Source organism: Nakaseomyces bracarensis (assembly GCF_045282275.1).
Source record: "Nakaseomyces bracarensis strain CBM3 chromosome Unknown Scaff7_0, whole genome shotgun sequence".
Lineage (NCBI taxonomy): Eukaryota > Fungi > Ascomycota > Saccharomycetes > Saccharomycetales > Saccharomycetaceae > Nakaseomyces > Nakaseomyces bracarensis.
The window spans coordinates 546,084-566,607 of record NW_027263968.1 but is presented as its reverse complement, the minus strand read 5'-3'; the positions used below and the strand labels follow the sequence as shown (position 1 = coordinate 566,607).

Below are 20,524 nucleotides of genomic sequence, written 5' to 3'. Positions count from 1 at the left end.
GTATATTGTAAATAGTATCATTGTTTAATTCATTCACTGCATTATTAAAACAATTGAACAAAAATAAATATTATATTTTATCCTTAAAAGTTTCGTAATATGTACATATACAGTAATATTAGCTAGGAATATGTGTATGTTACAATGCTATTATTATACGGTTAGCTTTTCCTTGAATAGCGAGTTGATTTCATTTATAGCTTCTTCAATAGAGGCTGGTTTGTCACCGACACCTTGGAAAACGTTACCCTTACCACCGGCCTTACCACCGATGATACTGGAGACCTTCTTTGCTAAATCTGGACCAGCAATACCCTTACTTAAGGCATCATCGGAGATGAAACAACCATGAGCAACTCTACCTTCTGGGTCATTACCAGTCAACAAGTACATAGACTTATCCTTGGCAGAAGTTTTCATGTAATTAACAGCCTCAGTAATGGCCTTAGCATTGGCAGGGATGTCAATGAACTTAACGAAGTATGGAGAGTCTTGGTTTTCAGTGAAATGACCCTTAACTTCATCCAAGACTTGCTTGGCCTCCTTCTTGGCTCTGGATTTAACTTCATCCTTGACGACCTTGTCGATCTTTGTGAACTTCTCCTTTAGAGCATGCTTGCTGATAACTGAAATAGATAATTGACCTAGTTGGACACCTAGTTCCTTTAGCTTCTTTTCCTTTAGAGGAGAGAAAGGTAGTTTTTCAGCGGCCTCAAGCTCAGCATCGAATTGGTCTGCAATTCTTTGAGCTTCGAAAGCTTCGGACCCAGTAACAGCAACAATTCTTCTAATACCTTTGGCAATACCACTTTCTTCTAGGATAACGAAATACTTAATGTCACCAGTTGACTTTACGTGGGTACCACCACAGAATTCAATAGAATATTTACCCCATTGTTCATTAGATGGGTTAGATAGTAGTTCCTCAACTGGCTTACCGACGGAAACAACACGGACTGGGTCTGGGTAAGTTTCACCAAAGACGGCACGGACAGAGTAGATGGATTTGGCCAAGTCCAATGGGACATCCTTGTAGTAGACATTTAGGTTCTCCTTAATTTGTTCGTTAGAAATGTTTTCAACCTTGGTAATTTCCTCGATGGTCAAAGCCTTCTTATGAGAGAAATCAAATCTTAGCTTTTCTGGAGCAACTAAGGAACCTCTTTGGTCAACATCGTTACCTAAGGTTTCTTTTAGAGCATAGTTTAGAATATGGGTACCAGTGTGGTTATTCTTGATTGGGAAACGACGAAGCTCATCATAGGAAGCAATGATGTTATCATTTACGGATAGCTTACCTTCGTTCAAGACACCAGTGTGGAAGACAAAACCGTTGTATAGTTGAACATTGTCGACAGAGAATTCAGCGACATCATCGATAACAATCTTACCGGTATCGTATTCTTGACCACCTTGTTCAGCATAGAAACAGGTCTTGTCCAAAATTATACCATACTTCTTACCTGGTTCAGAGATTTCGGTAACGAACTTTTCACCATCGTGTAGTTTTAGGATCTTACTTTCGACGTTTTCGGTACCGTACTTAAAGCTGTCATCGGTTTTTGGAACCTTAGCCTCGTTCAATTCACTGATGGCATGGACATCTAACTTAATCAAATCGTCGCCACCCTTTTGGCCACCTCTCTTGGAAGCTTCGTAAGATTCTTGCTTAGCCTTCTCGAAGCCAGGGCCATCAATCTTCAAGCCTTGTTCCTCAGCCATCAATTCAGTTAAATCGACTGGGAAACCATAAGTATCATATAACCTCCAGACCTGCTTACCATCTAAGGTCTTAGATTCGGTTTGAGATGCAGCGGCAGCGTACTTTTCGAATAGTCTTTCACCACGGTCCAAAGTCTTGGCGAAAGAGCTTTCTTCTTCGTCCAAAATTTCGAACAAGAATGATGGGTCCTTTCCGAGTTCTGGGAAGATATCCTTGACTTGGTCAATCAAAGTTGGGGCCAAAGTAGAGAAGAAGTTACCAATTGGGTAGTTCATGTACTTACGAGCGTAACGAGCACCTCTTCTCAAGATACGTCTCAAGACGTAACCTCTACCTTCATTGTTTGGAACACCACCGTCAGCCAAAGCGAACATCAAAGTACGAACGTGGTCAGCTAGAACTCTGTAAGCGGTATCGATGTTGTCTTTGTCCTCGGCACCGAACTTACCAGAGTATGGTCTGGCACCAGTGATCTCTTGGATACGAGCGAACAAAGGCTGGAAGACATCGGTATCGTAGTTAGATCTGACATCCTGCAAGACGGAAACCAGTCTTTCAAAACCCATACCGGTATCAATGTGCTTAGCTGGCAAGGACTTCAATGATCCGTCCTGTTCTCTGTTGAACTGGATGAAAACCAAGTTCCAGACTTCAAGGACATCTGGGTCGTCCTGGTTAACAAGAGAGGCGGCATTTCTACCACCAATTCTGTCGTAGTGGATTTCAGAACATGGACCACATGGACCTTGGTCACCCATCTCCCAGAAGTTGTCCTTGGCGTTACCTGGTAGGATATGGTCATCGGCAACACCGACTTGTCTCCATAGCTCTAGAGCCTCAGTGTCTGGCTCCAAACCTTGCTTGGCGTCACCTTCAAAGTAAGTAACGTACAATCTGTCAGATGGAATACCGTACACCTCTGTCAACAGGGTCCAGGCGTAGTTAATGGCCTCCTTCTTGAAATAATCACCAAACGACCAGTTACCCAACATTTCAAAGAAAGTATGATGGTAAGAATCCTTACCGACATCCTCCAAATCGTTGTGCTTACCACCAGCTCTTACACACTTCTGAGAGTTATAAGCACGCTTCAAACTGTAGAACTCCGAGGATGGATCCACAGTTCCCAAAAAGATAGGCTTGTATTGGTTCATACCAGCATTAGCAAACAATAGAGTTGGATCATCAAATGGAACCACTGGAGAAGACTTCACATACTTGTGCTCCTTAGACTTGAAGTAGTCCAGGAATGTGTTTCTGACGTTCTGAGCCGTCCATTTCTGTTTATCACCGATAGTCATCCTGGTTATTCTTCTATCGACACGAATATACCTTTTAATTCTAATCGTTTTGAGGGAAGAAAAAAATCAAAGTTTTTTTTTTTTGGCAACTTTATAAAGTATTAAAAAAAAAATAAGATAATTCTTAAAATAAAAAAGTTAGTAGATGAAGTATCTATCTAAGAAAATCTCCTTATAATTAACAATACATAGACTTATCAACCTATCCATCCAACGATAACCCGGTTACACGAGAGAAGAGCTCATCGCCATTAGAACTGCCAAAAAAGAACTGAAAAAAAAATAAAAAAAATTTTTTTTTTTCCAAAACAGAAAAAAAAAAGAAAGAAAAAAATCGGAATTCACTTTCTATGACTAAGATAGTTACCCGGGTAGCAGCCGGGTAATACTATCATGTGATATTAACCGGGTAATGATATTATCATCCGGGTAAATGTTTTATTGGATTTACATTCTCGGGATCTGTCAAAAAGGGTATATCTAGAAGAATACACATTATACCATTAGTTTAGTTTAATTTAGCCGCCAATAGTTTTAATTTATTTTTAAGCTATATTTAAAATAATCTGTAAAAAACCCTATAAGTGTCTGAATACCAATCAAAAGAAGCTGCTTGTAGAATGTTAATACAGGGATTTATTTGGGCTTCCCTTGTTTTCTTTGCTACTGCATTGAATGTGGTGGTTGATGAGAGAGCTAGAGCATGGACTTTGCTTACGTGGTTGGCTCCTAGTAAGGAGATAATAGCTGGATTGTATCCCTACATCTCTGGAATAGAGGAGATTGAGGAAGGAGTCTCGTTTTCTGAGCATCTAGTGAACAAAATTGCTGAGGTCGATGAAAATTTGGCGTCGATGTTTGAAATAACGTACGAACATTACCCAATGGGTGTTCTGGATGAGTTGGCTATGGATTATGCGGGTGTTGGCAACAATGTTGTGGTATTGAATGGTATTAACTATACTGAACCAGACCAGGTCTTCTATTTCAAGACCGATGAATTGCAAAAACAAGCAGCAGTGGAAGATCTTCGATTGTTAAGAGAGAATGACATAGTTATTGGTGATGCTTATGGTGCTGATGGGAAACCAATTCCTTTGGTGTTGTTCTATGGGTGTCCAGGATCTGAGCAATTCGATGAATTTAGTAGATCTCTGTATGGTGAAGCCACCGAGAGTAATAAGCTACGATTCGTATGGAGAAGCACCTGTGCTCCGAAGGAGGCTTTGGATTATAATCCTTACCCTGTAGGCGTTACCGTGAGGTCCTTCCCTGAAGATGCAGATGCTTTACTGAACTCCGGTATTGCTTTGGACCTGCCTGAAGGAATGGAAGAGGTCGACAGTGAGGACTTGGCCCAATTGGAAGTAGAAGACTTTGAGAAGTTGGATCTCAAATTGATTACTTTATTATCGGATTACTTCAAAAAAAACGGTAGAGATTTTAAGAAGTTCCTCAATTACTCGAAAAGAACTATTAACAATTTACCATTGTTGGTTCCACAAATCCTGAAAACCGAAGAAGATGGTCAGGAAATAACTGAATCTAACAGTTTCTTGAAGGAAATTAATATTGATCATAAGATGCTTGGTATTTATGTGAACGGACAATTTGTGAAATATCCATTGGCACATATGTCGACGCTGTTGAATGTCATCAGAACTGAACTACAGTACGTTAATGGAATAGCTGAGATTATGAAATCGCAGTTTAAAACAGTTTCTGCTGCAACTGTTAAGAATTTGATGAGGTTTTACTCTGTGTTTTCCATTTCAAATCTAAATGTCATGCAACCATACAAAATTGATACACATAGAATTATAGGCTACTCTGAATCTATTATCTACTTTAATGATATTGAAGAAGATCCTGAATATTCGTTATTGAGTAACGATATCAGTGTTTTCTTCGAAGAGTCCAAATTTGGTGAACTGCCTGAATTAAGACAGAATTGGAATGAAATTGTGTTCGTTATCGATGTAGATAATTTGGCTACCGATATGGAGTCAAAGAATGCTTTGGCATCCATGTTAAGAACAGTTCAAGTTGTAGAAAATGGTTACCCTCAAAGAATTGGCTTTATTCCATTTTCAAAATCTGGTAATAGCAAGATAGTACGAAAGATCTATGAATTAAAGGAATTTGAAAAACCATCTGAAATTGTTCTTTACCTTACCGATCTTCTCGAGAATGATGGAAAAGGCTCAGGAAGTCGCTTTAAGAACCTTCCTGACTATAAGAATGTACTAAAAGAGTTATCTATAAATGAAACATCTATAATTATCAACGGTGATGTGTTTAGATTCAAAGGTAACACCTGGAATTACTTGCTTGCACTGACTATCAAGAGAGATGTTCAGCTGGTGAAAGATGAACTAACCAAAATGGGTAAATATTCTAATGATCTTGATATTCGAGAGTTATTACACACAAAATCTCTGCCTAAAAGAAATACTAAGTTCACAACCGATTATTTCGAAGAAGCAACTTACACTAGAGTCAATAACTCCGTATTAGATTTTTTCAAAGATCGCATACTAGAACAAGAAAAGAAAACTGGTCATAATATCTTACATACTATTACTTTAGTGGATGATTTTAACACCGAAGTAGCTATTAAGAGGTTAAATGTAATTAGTAAAAATAAATTCTCTGGTGTAAAGCTCAGGATAATTCACACTGGTGATATATCTAAGAAATCTTGTTGGGAGGGCTTCATGAAGAAAGGCACAAAAATTGACCTCTCAAAATTAAGTGTTGGAAGATGTAGCACTATACCAGAAAAAGACAAAAATGTTAATACTTACTTAAGCAGCTGGCTGCTCGATATTCCTTCTCATGATCTAGATGGAACACCAATGTTAATAGTCAACGGTAGGGTTGTTTTCTTTAATGATGATTATGTTCCCGAAACTAGTGACATTGATGCTTATCTCTCCCAGGAAAGTAAAAGAACGTTAGATTTAGTTTATATATTGGAGGAGATGTTTACTGGATTCTCATCTGAGGCAATAGATCCTGTGTTTATGGAATCCATTTCATCCTACATGACTAAATTATTTTACCACTCATCTGATCCGAGTGAGGGTTCCTTGTATTACTCAACAGAAACCTCACTTGCTAGGATGGATTTAGGTAATTTGGATAAAGTTAATGGTATCACAATGTTTAAGCTTCATGAAAAGGAAGATTTCCCTATTGATATTCACCTAGTTTTAGATCCAATTGAGGAAAGATCACAAAAATTAATATCTTTAGTTGAAAGATTTGTTGATCTTCCGTTTGTCAATATTCATTTGACTTGGTTTAGTACGGAAAAAGTTACTTTCACGCCAAATAACAGAGTTTATTTGGATGACTTGGAGGAAATGAAAAGTTTGACTTCATCAGAACTCGATTACGAAGTAGATATGCCATGGTTTGTAAGTGCTCAAAGTGATGATCAAACAGAAAAATTTATGTTCCGGGTTCATGTTTATCCTGCTACTGATAGAGTGCAACTTGGAAACGTAGAAGGACAAGCAAACGTTTGTATCCAAATGCGTGACTCTAAGGGGAATATAGTTGACCGTTCCATCACTATGAGTACATATGGTTATGCTCAATTGGGAATTAGTGACCTATCGGAAAGCTACACCATTGAATCCTGTGATCATAGGTATAAAGTTGAATCTTTTAGTGTCAACCCTAAGGCAGAGTATATTCCAACAGAAAAGATTCACTGGAAGACTAATCTTCAAGAGATGATATACGTTAAAGTCACTCCAACTGGGCTTCCTGCCGAGCAGGACTATGAAACTGAGACTATCAACTTGTTTACCACTTTAATGAATAAGGAAGACGAAGAAAAATTCAAAACCACAGTATTGAATACTATTATAACCACTGGGGGGAGACCTGTTACCTTCTATGTCTGGTACGAACCTACAATATCGCAAGGGTTCCGTGAATTCGCGAAGATCATTTCATCTTCTGTTAAGGGTAAATCCGTGAGTATACAATTTGTTGGATATAAATGGCCATCGTGGATTAGACCGCAGAGATTCAGAGAAAGAAGATTGGCAGTTTCAAAATTGTTATTTCTTGATTTGATATTTCCTTCCACTGTTGAAAAATTACTTATTGTTCCACCTGAGTTAAAGAATGTAGATATTGTTGATATATATGATTCCGAAATCAAGAGAATGTTTGCCATGGCGAAGATGGGAGGTACGGGCTATTGGAGTGAGGGTTATTGGGCCGAAAAGTTGTCAAAACAGAAACTAGAATTCCACTCAACACTGCCATTCATTTTTGTGAATATGAAACAACTCCGTGTTGCATATGGCGGTGACTATTTGAGAATTCATTACCAAATGGTTTCAACTGATATCAACTCTCTACAAGTAATTGATCAAGATTTGTTGAACGACCTTCAAACTGAGATACCTATTCGTACCTTGAGGAAGACATCCATTAAGAAAGTAAGAGTGAATCAGGTTAAGTTGAAGAAACTGGAGGCTAAGGTACAAGAGTTAACAAAAACATTCGTAAATGATCAAGAAAACAACTACTTTGAGGATGAATTGTAAAGTAAAAAGAACAGAATAATAAATAAAGTATAATGAGAACCAGATAAAGAATGAGAACCAAAATAAGGGACTATATCGCTATACGTAAAGTACGATGAGTGATTCTACTGTGCGTCTGTATAATCTGGAAATATATAATCTTCGCACACCTAAAAAATAAAAAAAAAAATCTGAAATAAATTAGAAATAAAATAAAAATGTATATATCACCCGGACCTAGAGAAATTACAGACACCCGAAACAAGATAAAGTTTTTTTGTTTTTAAAGCATTATCAGCTGATGGTTAATGCTTTTCTTTTTCATAAACAATGAATGGTAAATGCAGCCGGAGAAAGTTGAGAGGGAAAGGAACTGGAAAAAAAAAATAAAAAAAAAATCGATGAGCATTAAGAAGAGATTGTGTCAAAAAATAAAATAAAATATAAAAATATAGCATATATTTTGCCATTTCCATTTTAGGTTGTGTTTGCTGAAAATCAATATTTAAGAAGGATTAAGTATTCTACTCGAACTGAAATAAGGGGTAAAAAGAAGGCACTTTGTCTTCATAACAATAAAACCGTCAAGCAAAACACTTTGGGAAGCAGAGAAGTTATAAAAGTAGAGATACAATAGCAATTGTACTATACTAATGATTGACGAAGTTAGTGATCGTGTTGAAGACAACCAGGTTAATGGTGAAATGAAATCAGATCCAACGGATGCTCAAAAACTAGAATTCTTGAGGAAGATAGTAAGCGACGATTCCTTTCCTTTAAAGGCATCAAAGAGACAAAAGACTAATGACAATAAGGTTAATATCGATTCTGGAACGAATAGTGGATCAGAAGAACCTAAAAGGAAAAGACTGGCGTGTTATAACTGTAGGAAGAGGCGGAAGAAATGTACTCTAGATTATCCTTGCGCTAATTGTAAGAGGTTAGAATTGGTCTGTAACATTAATGAGCAAGATTTGAGGAAGAAGAGATATACTACTTCGTATGTGACATCTTTAGAGGAGCATATAGCAAACCTAGAAACCTCGATGAGGAACTTAGTTGAATCATTTGCACCTGGTAATAAAGATGAAATTTTAGACTCTATGAAACTTGGAGATATAATACGTGAAGCTTCTCCGATCTCTAGACAATCTTCTCCAGATTTAAAAAGAGAAGAAGCACCTAAGGTGAATAACAAAGTTCCTGTACTAGGGACTTTTCGTGACAATTTGTCCCAAGCCGGGAGCACAGTGAAGCCACAAAGCTCGGAAAAGCCAAATAGCTCTACTGAGAAACCTAGGAAATCCTTCGTTAAAGGTAGCATTTATATGGACAGTACTAATAAAACAGGTAGGTTAACACAGCCGAACTCCTCTCTGTCAGTGTCTTCTCTATTGTCTTCAAGTAGGTCATCCACTGGGCTAAGTGGAGAGTTAAAGGAACGTATCTCTGATTTAAAGACAACAGTTATTGTTAGAAATAATGATACGAAGGGTGCCTCGAGGAATTTATTGACATCAGATTATAAAATCATCAAGTCCCTATCAAACTTCTACAAGTGGCTCTATCCTGGACATTTTATCTTTGTTCATAGAGAAAGTTTCCTTTATGGTTTTTTTGCTCATGCTGAAAACAATTATAAAAATTCACAATACTGCTCGGAAGAACTAGTGTATTCTATGTGTGCCATAGGATCTCGTCTATCCCCAGAGCTTAGAGACCTATCTGAAGTCTATTACGAAAAGAGTAAAAAGGCATTACTAGAGATTGTTTTTGATGAGCAAAGTGTTGCTACGATAACAACAGTTCAAGCACTCTTTTGTTTGGCATTTTATGAGTTGGGGAAAGGTAATATGCAAATGGCATGGTATTTTTCTGGACTGGCTATAAGGGTCGGTTATGCTATGGGTTTCCAATTAGATCCCAAGGTATGGCATGTCGATGATGATTCTGACGAGAATTTGACGCAGAGTGAACTGGAGATTCGTTCACGTATATATTGGGGTTGTTACATCGCAGACCATTTCATCTGTTTGATGTTAGGTAGAAACTCTACTTTAAGTGTGAGTAACTCTACAATTCCAGAATCAGACGAGCTACCTGAGGTTGAAGGTACGGAGGAGTTCAGTTTCGTTGGCAGACACGTGCTTCAGATATCGTTGCCTTTGAAAAATCTCATAGTTCTTTCGAGAATTGTGCAGGTTTTTACCTCTAAAATTTTTATTGAGTCAGATAACATGGAGAGCAAAGTTCATTTCTTGAGAGGGTTCAATGTTCAAGTTGAGTGTTGGAAACAATCGTTACCAGAATTTTTACAATGGAACGATGAAACTTTGAAGGACAAGGATATCACCACTGATCCTACTATTTCATATTTTTGGTACTACTATTATATTGTTTTGATGACATTCAATAAACCATTTGTGAGGCAGTCAGAGGAGTTCCTCTCATTAATTGAAACACTTGTGGGACAATTAGAGATTTTATTGGGGAACTTCCAATCGAAGATGGGCGGATTTAAGAAGGCAACTTTGTTCCAACTATATGCATGTCTGCTTGCATCGACTTGTTTGAAGTCTTTTTTAGAACAAACACTTTCCCCATATAAGAATGTCCAGTACAAGAAACAGAAAAGTTTCTTTGATAATATCTTGAAGAATGAATTGTCTGAGACCTATGAATTAGCGCTTGCAGTGCAAGAAGACCAAGAAATCGACCAGTTCAATTTTGATATGGGACCTTCATTATATCCGTTGAACCAGGTGAACAACGATGTTACTTACACACACGATTTCTCCTTGAGTAATGAGATTGATGATATCATCAGAGATTTTTTCAGTGTTGAACAAATAGATCTGATGGGCTCGGGCCCACAGGATCCTCAGGTCCCGTTCAACAATCCTGTTGATATCCCTATACACCCGCCAATAAACCCGCCAATAAACCCGCCAATGAGCCACCCTATCGCCCATAACATTGCCCTTAACCCACAAATGAACGATATTAGTACATTGACCACAGGGTCAACAATTACACCTACACCTGTACCCTCGGTATCCGTGACACAATCAAGAGATATCTCAAGAGACAATTCAAGAAACCCATCGAGCGCTCCTTCAAGAGAGAATACAGTCTCTGCATACGATCCGGTCCCGACCCCACCGAAGTTCGCACATCTTGCAAGAGCTACTCCAAAGGTGAAGAACAAAAAGCACACAGGTACATTATTCATGCATACAAAACGATAGAATTATATAGAAATAATAGATTTGCCTTTTAACAAAATACAAAACAAAAAACAAAAATACTAATAATAAATATAAGATATACATCTTATTAATGTCCTATAGCCAAAGAAACGAAAATCACATGTAAATCAATTGTATTACCCGGCTTCAATTACTAATGCCTTTTATCCGTCTTATGCTCCTTTTCGTGGTCCATCAAGGCTTTCAAACACAGAAACCACCGCATCACACTCCACACCAATTGATTTCACTACCTTTCCCATCTTTCTTTCTTTTTTTTCTTTCTTTTTTTTATAGCAAAAAACACTGGTGCGACTTCTTCTATGCCGACGCGGGGGGGACGACATTGTGCTCAGAAAAGGACAGTATATCCCTTAGAAAATCCCGCACACGGTTGTTCTTGAACTGATAAAGATAGGCGAAGTGACTCGCACCAACAATAAAACAGGTACCGTCAGTTTGTGCGGGAAGTTCTGTGGAGATGAGCTTATTTTTCTGTTCTTGTATTAAAGAGTGAGTTTGGCTCAGAAAGTGGTGTAGGGGGTAGTGAAAGGCAGTAAAAAAAATATGGCAAAAAAAAAATAACAACAAACATTAAAAAATTTGCGATGAGCTTAGCACAAAAATAGGCGATGACTTACTATAAATAGTGGGATTTTCTAAAATAAATTATTTTATTTAAAAAGGATGCATTGAAAATTCTTGTTATAATAATATATACTCTAATACAAACTAAAAGAACAAAAATCTTTTGTAGTTCAAAAAAAAAAAAATAATAATAAAAGATGGTATTGTTCTCGCCTAGACCAGAACAAGCTCAATTGAGTGGTTCTTTTAAGTCTTTACTCTTACAACACGATGTTGTGTTGGAGAATATTCTGATTCCTTCTCCTCCGATGTCTCCTCGGTTCATACAGGAGGAGGATCATGAGAAATCTGGGATTGTTGTTACTCCTTATCACCAGAATGACTCAATTTTACTTACTGCGACTTTTGATTTTTTGGCTCAGTACAGAAACATTAACAACTCTGTTGAAACCAAGCATAAACCTTCTGCCTCGCCACGGTCTTCCTCAAGTGTTCCGGTAAAGACTTTACCAGAGAGAAGCTCCAGAAGAAGAGTTCCTCGTAGGAACTACCGTGCTGACCTGGATATCCAGGAAAGAGATTTGGCTCTTGGTGATAAAACTAGAGTTAGGAAATCTGCTATAACGACGTCTAAAGCCGTAGTGAAGAAACCTTCCACGACTCCTCAAGTTATTGCTTCTACAATCCCTGTTACACAACATGTTCCTAACATGTCGTGGTCTAAGTTGGTTGACTATTCGCCCCCATTGTCGACACTTCCTCCAAACCAGAACAAGTGTTTGAAGATTGAATGGAAGGGTTCATCAATGGATCTGTCACAGGATCCCTTAAAGGACAAGTTACACCCTGCAGAGTTGGTGTTAGCTGAGACTTTGAGACTGCCATGTGATTTATATCTAGATTCTAAGAGAAGGTTCTTCATAGAGAAAGTTCAAAAATTAAGGAAAGGACTTCCATTTAGAAGAACTGATGCTCAAAAGGCTTGTAGAATAGATGTCAACAAGGCTTCTAGACTTTACGCTGCTTTTGAAAAGGTAAACTGGTTGGATGATTCCAACTTCGAAAAGTACTTATGATTTTTTATTTTTTTTTCCATCTTACAGCAAGCTTCATTTTTCATTTTCATACTAATGGTTTCTATTTGTTTCACTATCATTCATTTCATTCATTAATCCTTGTTTTCAATTTATCCCCTAGTGCAATAGGAGAGCATCATGACTTTTCAAAAATTAATAATTAATTATCTTTTTTCCATCGGTTTTACATTTTTCTTGGGTTCATCTGGTTTTACAATATTGATTTGGTTTTTTTTTATTATTTTATTTTTCATTGGTAATATCTTTTTTCTATTACTTTTATTTTATTATTCTTATTACTGTGAAATTATTCTTTCTATTTTAGTTTTATATTTGGGTTACAGAATTTCACTACTTTTTTACTGTTGTTAACAAAACTTATATTTTATAGTCTTACATTATTTTATTTTTTTGGTATTATGATATTAATACTTCTTTACTTTTATATTGATATAAAGCTGTTTTAAATGTTTACGGGTTAATTTGGTTAAGTTTGTTTATTTTTTAAGAAACAAAATGTTAAAATAAAAAAATATTTATGACTATAGTTTTTATTAGAAGTTTGTGATCTATTAGTTCTAATATACATTTTTGTTTATATACCAAATTATAACATTGTTTTATGTAATCAATTTTATTGTGTATGGAAAATAAAAGCTTTTTAAAAATGTTCATGCATAAGGTATTAGTTTGTTTTTCTTTTTTTTTTTTTGTGAGTGTTACATGTTATATTTCATTCTTTTTACTCGCTTTCGCTAGAGTCATCACTGGAGCTGCTGCTAGAATTGTCTTCATAGACTATCTCACCTTCTTTGTCTTCCTTTGCATCTGGTATTTCCAACTCCTGGTGGGTTTCCTTGTTCTCAGCGGATACCTCATCATCGAATATGATCTTTTTGTTTGACACCACTGGCAACTTCTCGGCTGGAGAACGTGATTGCCCTTGGCCCCATATAGATGGGTCCTCAAGTAGTGTACCTTCCACAGAGATAACTCTGCCTGTAGTGTAGACACTTCTGACCCTGAACTTGATCTTGCTATCGATATTCTCACCGTTAGAATCAACCCAGTGACCTAAAGATCTATTGTTATAATTAGATTTGCTGTTTTCATCCTCCGCTTGCTCTTCCTGTTCCTCGTCTTCGTTATGTACGAAAGTCCAATCCGCCGGTATGTTATTCTTCTTGATACTGGCGTTGAAAGCATCGTGAATAAGAATACCAATATGAGAGGCCGATTGTATAAAAATGTGACCTTCTAGAACATCGCCTACCTGTGGTTGCCAAATGTAAAAATCAACATTACACCACGTGAAACCGAATGGAGTATCAGGGGTTATCTTAACTAACTTTTCGTCTTCGTTGTCTTCATTCAATGGATCGGCATCGATTATTTCCAGGTTCTCATACCCAAGGACAACACCGCCTACTTTGCTATTGTATTTCATAATCATAGGATCTAGGTGTTGTCTCATTATACCTTGCTTGGCATCCTTTAGGTACATAGGTGCCAGCGACACATACATCGCAAAAGGGACACGAAGTATACATTTGGAAATACCAGTTTCACCATCAACTGGGTTCTTGACTTGTTTCTTGTGTCTCTTAATGAAGTGAAGCTTGTGCTCTTCGCTAGGTCTCTTAACTTGTACCATTTATATATGTTTCCGTAAAAAAAAAATCCCAATCGTGGTATTGTTCGTCTTTATATAAAATTTCTTCTTGATTCTAAATGATAATATACCAATCTTAAATTCTAAAGGCTGGAAACATCTATGGGCTAATTTGTTCAATAATCTATAATGCTTGTTCCTTATTGTGTATGCGATGAGCTCATCGCATCAATTTGAAAAGAAATTGAAAAAAATTTTTTTCAAACATTACCCAGGATTACTTACCCGGGTTGGAAGAAAAATTTTTCAGCGAAAAATTTTTTATTTTTTTCAATGGGCATCTCTAATAAAAACATTAAAATAATAAGCTCATCGCATCTCATCGCTATATTTAATCAATTCGGGATTAGTTAATTGTTGGAAGATCGAAATAAGAAGCCATCTGTCCCTTGTATACTATAAACCTGTTTTTGAGAAGCTTGTTCAGGTGTTAATAAAAAGAGGCTTTCCTATTGAAAAAAATTTTAGGAAAAAATAAAAAATTTTTTTCTTTGAATCAAGGAGAGTAAAAAGGTTTTGAATATATTATAAGTTAAACCTTTTAGCCTTTTATTTCATTTTGGAAAAGAAACACACAACAACAACAAAAAACTAAGCTTTTTTTAAGGTATTATTTACTTGAAAAGGAGATTTGATATCTTATTATTGTAAACATCTAGAGAACTACAAAGACAAAAAAAAAAATCAAGTATTGTAATCAATAATGGATATCTCTAAGCCAGTTGGTTCTGAGATCACTTCCGTTGATTTCGGTATCTTGACCTCTCAAGATATTAGAAACCTATCTGCAAAGCAAATTACCAATCCTACAGTTTTGGATAACTTGGGTCATCCCATTGCTGGTGGTCTATACGATTTGGCATTGGGTGCTTTTCTAAGGAACTTGTGTGGTACTTGTGGTCTTGATGAAAAATTCTGTCCTGGTCATCAAGGTCACATTGAATTACCTGTTCCATGTTATAACCCATTATTCTTCAATCAATTGTACATTTACTTGAGGTCTGCATGTTTATTCTGTCATCACTTCAAACTCAAGTCATTAGATGTCCACCGTTATGCCTGTAAATTGAGGCTACTTCAATATGGTTTGATTGATGAATCCTACCAAGTTGATCATGTTCAATTAGACAATGCATACGACAACATGGAGGCGATTGAAGATGATGGTGAAGAAGAGTCCAAGAATGACATGTCTTCTACATTAGCCAAGGAATTGAAAGCCAGACGTAAGGAATTCGTAGAAATTTCTATTGCTAAAGCTATCTCTGAGGGTAGAACCACTGAAAAGGGTACATTTACTGCCACTGTAAATGATGAGAGAAAGAAACTCGTCCATGAATTCCACAAGAAGATTTTGATGAGACCAAAGTGTGATAACTGTGGTATGTACTCTCCAAAGTTCAGGAAGGATGGTTTCACTAAAATTTTTGAAACTGCTCTAAATGAAAAACAACTCACCAACAACAGAGTTAGAGGTTTTGTTCGTCGTGATATGTTGAAGAAGAAGGAACAAGGTGATAAGTTGGAAGGTAAGGAAACAGCTGATGATTCATTTGATATTGGCAGAAACCCAACATCTAGACCAAAGACTGGCTCCACCTACATTCTGTCGACTGAGGTTAGAAACATTCTAAGTGCTGTCTTCAGAAAAGAACAACAGGTTCTTCAATATGTTTTCCATTCAAAACCAAATTTATCTAAAAAACTAGTCAAGGCTGATATGTTTTTCATGGATGTGTTGGTTGTTCCACCAACTAGATTCCGTTTGCCATCTAAGCTAGGTGACGAGATCCATGAAAATGCCCAAAATCAGCTTTTGTCAAAGATCTTAACTACATCTTTGTTGATTAGAGACCTAAATGATGAATTATCTACACTTCAAAAGGACAAGGTTTCTCTTGATGATAGAAGAATAATATTCAGTAGATTAATGAACGCATTTGTTACTATTCAAAATGATGTGAACTCTTTCATTGATTCCACCAAGGCTCAAGGTAATACGGGTGGTAAGGTCCCTATTCCAGGTGTTAAACAAGCTCTGGAAAAGAAGGAAGGTTTGTTCAGAAAGCACATGATGGGTAAGCGTGTTAACTATGCTGCCCGTTCTGTTATTTCACCAGATCCAAACATCGAGACTAATGAAATCGGTGTTCCACCAGTTTTCGCTACAAAGCTTACCTACCCAGAACCTGTTACTTCTTACAACATTGCTGAATTACGTCAAGCCATTATTTACGGTCCAGATAAATGGCCTGGTGCTACTCAAATTCAAAATGAAGATGGTTCCCTAATTTCTTTGGTTGGTATGACTTTGGAACAACGTAAAGCTCTAGCCAATCAATTGATGACGCCATCATCAAACCCAAGTACACATACCCTCAACAAAAAGGTTTACCGTCATATTAAGAACAGAGATATAGTGTTGATGAATCGTCAGCCTACTTTACACAAGGCTTCTATGATGGGTCACAAAGTTAGAGTTCTTCCTGGTGAAAAAACATTACGTTTGCATTATGCTAATACAGGTGCTTATAATGCCGATTTTGATGGTGATGAAATGAACATGCATTTCCCTCAAAATGAGAATGCAAGAGCTGAAGCTTTCAACCTGGCCAATACTGACTCTCAATATCTAACACCAACATCTGGTTCCCCTGTTAGAGGTTTGATTCAAGATCACATTTCTGCCGGTGTTTGGTTGACCAGCAAAGATAGCTTCTTCACCAGAGAACAATACCAACAATACATTTATGGCTGTATTCGTCCTGAAGATGGTCATGCTACCAGAGCTAAGTTAGTGACCTTGCCACCAGCTATCCACAAGCCTGTTCCTCTATGGACTGGTAAGCAAATTATCACCACAGTTCTATTAAATGTCACTCCGCCAGATATGCCAGGTATCAATTTGAAGTCTTCTAACAAGATTAAGAATGAGTACTGGGGTAAGCACTCTACTGAAAATGACGTTCTTTTCAAGGATGGTCAACTTTTGTGTGGTATCCTAGATAAATCGCAATATGGTGCTTCTAAGTATGGTATCGTTCACTCTCTGCACGAAGTTTATGGACCAGAAACAGCCGCAAAGGTTCTTTCTGTTCTTGGTAGACTTTTCACCAACTATATCACTGCCACTGCGTTCACTTGTGGTATGGATGATCTACGTTTAACCGAAGATGGTAATAAATGGAGAAAGGAGATTTTATCAGAATCAGTCGATATTGGTAGAGAAGCAGCTGCTGAGGTTACCAACCTGGACAAGGACACCTCTTCTGATGATCCAGAACTGTTGAAGCGTTTGGAAGAAATCTTGCGTGATAACAACAAATCTGGTATTCTTGATGCCGTTAGTTCTTCTAAGGTTAATAGTATTACATCCAAGGTTGTTTCTAAGTGTGTTCCAGGTGGTACCATGAAGAAATTTCCAGAAAACTCTATGCAAGCGATGGCTTTATCTGGTGCTAAGGGCTCTAACGTTAACGTCTCGCAAATTATGTGTCTGCTAGGTCAACAAGCTTTAGAAGGTAGAAGAGTTCCTGTCATGGTTAGTGGTAAGACACTTCCATCTTTCAAACCTTATGAAACTGATGCTAGAGCAGGTGGTTACATTAAGGGCCGTTTTTACTCTGGTATTAGACCACAAGAATATTACTTCCATTGTATGGCCGGTCGTGAAGGTTTGATCGATACTGCCGTGAAAACATCTAGATCTGGTTATCTACAACGTTGTTTGACCAAGCAACTAGAAGGTGTTCATATTTCTTATGATAACAGTGTCAGAGACGCTGATGGTACTTTGATCCAATTCTTATACGGTGGTGATGCTGTTGATGTGACAAAGGAATCCCATATGACTGAATTTGACTTCTGTTTGGACAACTATGATGCTCTATTGAAGAAATACAATCCTTCTGCTCTTGTTGAGCATGTCGATGTGGAAAATGCTTTGAAATACTCTAAGAAGACTTTAAAGAACAGAAAGAAGCATGCAGATGAGAAACACTACAAACAGGACTTGAAGTATGACCCAGTTCTAAGTAAATACAACCCTGCCAAGTACTTAGGTTCTGTCTCTGAGAATTTCCAAGATAAACTGGAACTATTCTTGGACAACGAATCAAAGTCCTTTAAGAAGTACAATAATATCAATGAGAAGAAATTTAGAGCTTTGATGCAACTGAAGTATATGAGATCTCTGATAAATCCTGGTGAAGCTGTTGGTATTATTGCATCCCAATCCGTTGGTGAACCATCCACGCAAATGACCTTGAACACGTTCCACTTTGCTGGTCACGGTGCCGCTAATGTGACATTAGGTATTCCTCGTATGAGAGAAATTATTATGACAGCCTCTGCTGCTATCAAGACGCCTCAGATGACGTTACCTATCTGGAATGACGTTTCTGATGAAACCGCTGACACTTTCTGTAAATCTATTTCCAAGGTTATCTTATCTGAAGTAATTGATAAGGTCAATGTTACTGAAACAGCAGGTTCTTCTCGTTCTTATGTTATTAACATGAAATTCTTTGATGAATCTGAATATAACGAAGAATACGATGTTTCTAAACAAGAACTTCAAAACGTTGTTGCTACTAAACTGCTCCGCGCTTTAGAAGCAGTAATTGTTAAAGAGATCAAGAAACAAAAGAAGGACTCTTCCCCAGATATTGGTATTGCCGTTCCAAAAGCTCAAACAACCATGGGCGCTGTTGAAGGCTCTACTAAGAAGATGGATGAGGATAACGATGAGGAACAATATCATAACAAGACTAAACAATCAGTATCATACGATGAGCCTGATGAAGATGAGATCGAAACCATGAGAGAAGCTGAGAAGTCCTCTGATGAAGATCTAGATTCTGATATGGAATCTAACTCTGAATCATCTGATTCTGAAGACGATGAAGATGTCAGTATGGATGAAATAGACTCTAAGATTGCTGATGCTAACAATAACATGAACAAAGAACAAAGAGATCGTCAATCTGCTATTATTACTAACCACAAGTTTATCACCAAGTACAATTTTGATGACAAGGATGGTAAATGGTGTGAATTCAAACTAGAACTAGCTGCTGACACTGAGAAATTGCTGATGGTCAACATTGTCGAAGACATTTGCAGAAAGACTATTATAAGGCAAGTTCCACACATCGACCGTTGTATACGTCCAGAACCGGAGAAGGGACACAGAGTACTTGTCACTGAAGGTGTCAACTTCCAAGCTATGTGGGACCAAGAGGCTTTCATTGATGTTGACGGTATTACTTCTAACGACATTGCCTCTGTTTTGAAGACTTATGGTGTGGAAGCTGCCAGAAACACCATTGTTAACGAAATTAACAACGTTTTCTCTCGTTATGCTATTTCTGTTTCTTTCCGTCATTTGGATTTGATTGCTGATATGATGACTAGACAAGGTACTTATTTGGCTTTCAATAGACAAGGTATGGAAACATCTACCTCTTCCTTGATGAAGATGTCTTACGAAACTACTTGTCAGTTCTTAACAAAGGCTGTTCTAGACAACGAACGTGAACAATTAGAATCACCTTCTGCAAGAATCGTTTTGGGTAAGCTCAACAATGTTGGTACTGGCTCTTTCGATATTTTAGCCAAGACCTCAAACTAATAGGAAAAATAGATGTAACACTGTTAGTCTATTTTCCTTCATTTCATTAAAATAAAAGAACAAAAAATAAAAAAAAATCATAGGAGAGATCAAGTAAATCAAGGTACTACGAATTTTTGTACTAAAAGAATAGGACAGCTTTTATTTACAAAATATTTTATTGGATTACTTTTTTATTATTTGGTTTCAATCCATCGTATTTATCCTAATTTTACTATGGTATACCCCCCCCTCACATGAAAATATATAGACTTTTTAGAAGATCTGGATCGTCTTAATTTTTTTTATTATTATTATCATTATTATTATTTTCCGTCTTCACTCTACCTTCTTTATTCACCGTTTGTACATTATTTAGCAACTGACATCATTTTTACTATATATTATTTTTTATATTACTATCATATTAATAGAAAATCCTAGTACTAAAATTTATCGTTTATAAACGATATAGTTCATATAATATTTATTATACTCAACTTCTTTAATTAACGGTTAGGAACATCTTGGTTGAACATTAACAAATGTTATTTATTTCAAATCTCGAGTTAAATTAATGTTTTGTATCTACATACAGCTTACTAAAGATAAATAACCATTTTTCTTTTTTTTGTCTTATTAAAAGTGTTGTTGAGATCGTTCGTTAAAAGCTTTTGGCCTGCAGGGACAAATCAAGAGAAATACAGCCAGAAAAGCAAAATGAAGTCCCAATAGTACGGAACAATTAGTAAGCC

At 36.9% G+C, this 20,524-nt stretch overlaps 7 protein-coding genes across 7 annotated transcripts; 4 read left to right on the top strand and 3 right to left on the bottom strand.

The window, feature by feature from the left end:
* Positions 1 to 153: 153 nt before the first annotated feature.
* On the bottom strand, positions 154 to 3,024 carry ALA1 (alanine--tRNA ligase; the record flags this gene model as incomplete). The annotated part of the gene is made up of 1 exon (XM_071051875.1): positions 154 to 3,024. The coding sequence occupies one exon, from the start codon at positions 3,022 to 3,024 to the stop codon at positions 154 to 156; it is 2,871 nt and encodes a 956-aa protein (XP_070907265.1).
* A 620-nt stretch (positions 3,025 to 3,644) lies between these two features.
* On the top strand, positions 3,645 to 7,595 carry KRE5 (Kre5p; the record flags this gene model as incomplete). The annotated part of the gene is made up of 1 exon (XM_071051874.1): positions 3,645 to 7,595. One exon carries the CDS (start codon positions 3,645 to 3,647, stop codon positions 7,593 to 7,595), a length of 3,951 nt encoding a protein of 1,316 aa, XP_070907264.1.
* Positions 7,596 to 7,879: 284 nt separating this feature from the next.
* RNJ42_01708 (uncharacterized protein) lies at positions 7,880 to 8,050 on the bottom strand (the record flags this gene model as incomplete). The annotated part of the gene is made up of 1 exon (XM_071051873.1): positions 7,880 to 8,050. One exon carries the CDS (start codon positions 8,048 to 8,050, stop codon positions 7,880 to 7,882), a length of 171 nt encoding a protein of 56 aa, XP_070907263.1.
* A 177-nt stretch (positions 8,051 to 8,227) lies between these two features.
* Positions 8,228 to 10,822, top strand: TEA1 (Tea1p; the record flags this gene model as incomplete). The annotated part of the gene is made up of 1 exon (XM_071051872.1): positions 8,228 to 10,822. The coding sequence occupies one exon, from the start codon at positions 8,228 to 8,230 to the stop codon at positions 10,820 to 10,822; it is 2,595 nt and encodes an 864-aa protein (XP_070907262.1).
* Positions 10,823 to 11,607: 785 nt separating this feature from the next.
* On the top strand, positions 11,608 to 12,486 carry RNJ42_01706 (uncharacterized protein; the record flags this gene model as incomplete). Its single annotated transcript, XM_071051871.1, has 1 exon — positions 11,608 to 12,486. The coding sequence occupies one exon, from the start codon at positions 11,608 to 11,610 to the stop codon at positions 12,484 to 12,486; it is 879 nt and encodes a 292-aa protein (XP_070907261.1).
* A 742-nt stretch (positions 12,487 to 13,228) lies between these two features.
* On the bottom strand, positions 13,229 to 14,140 carry RPA43 (DNA-directed RNA polymerase I subunit RPA43; the record flags this gene model as incomplete). The annotated part of the gene is made up of 1 exon (XM_071051870.1): positions 13,229 to 14,140. One exon carries the CDS (start codon positions 14,138 to 14,140, stop codon positions 13,229 to 13,231), a length of 912 nt encoding a protein of 303 aa, XP_070907260.1.
* Positions 14,141 to 14,861: 721 nt separating this feature from the next.
* On the top strand, positions 14,862 to 19,790 carry RPA190 (DNA-directed RNA polymerase I core subunit RPA190; the record flags this gene model as incomplete). The annotated part of the gene is made up of 1 exon (XM_071051869.1): positions 14,862 to 19,790. The coding sequence occupies one exon, from the start codon at positions 14,862 to 14,864 to the stop codon at positions 19,788 to 19,790; it is 4,929 nt and encodes a 1,642-aa protein (XP_070907259.1).
* Positions 19,791 to 20,524: the final 734 nt, after the last annotated feature.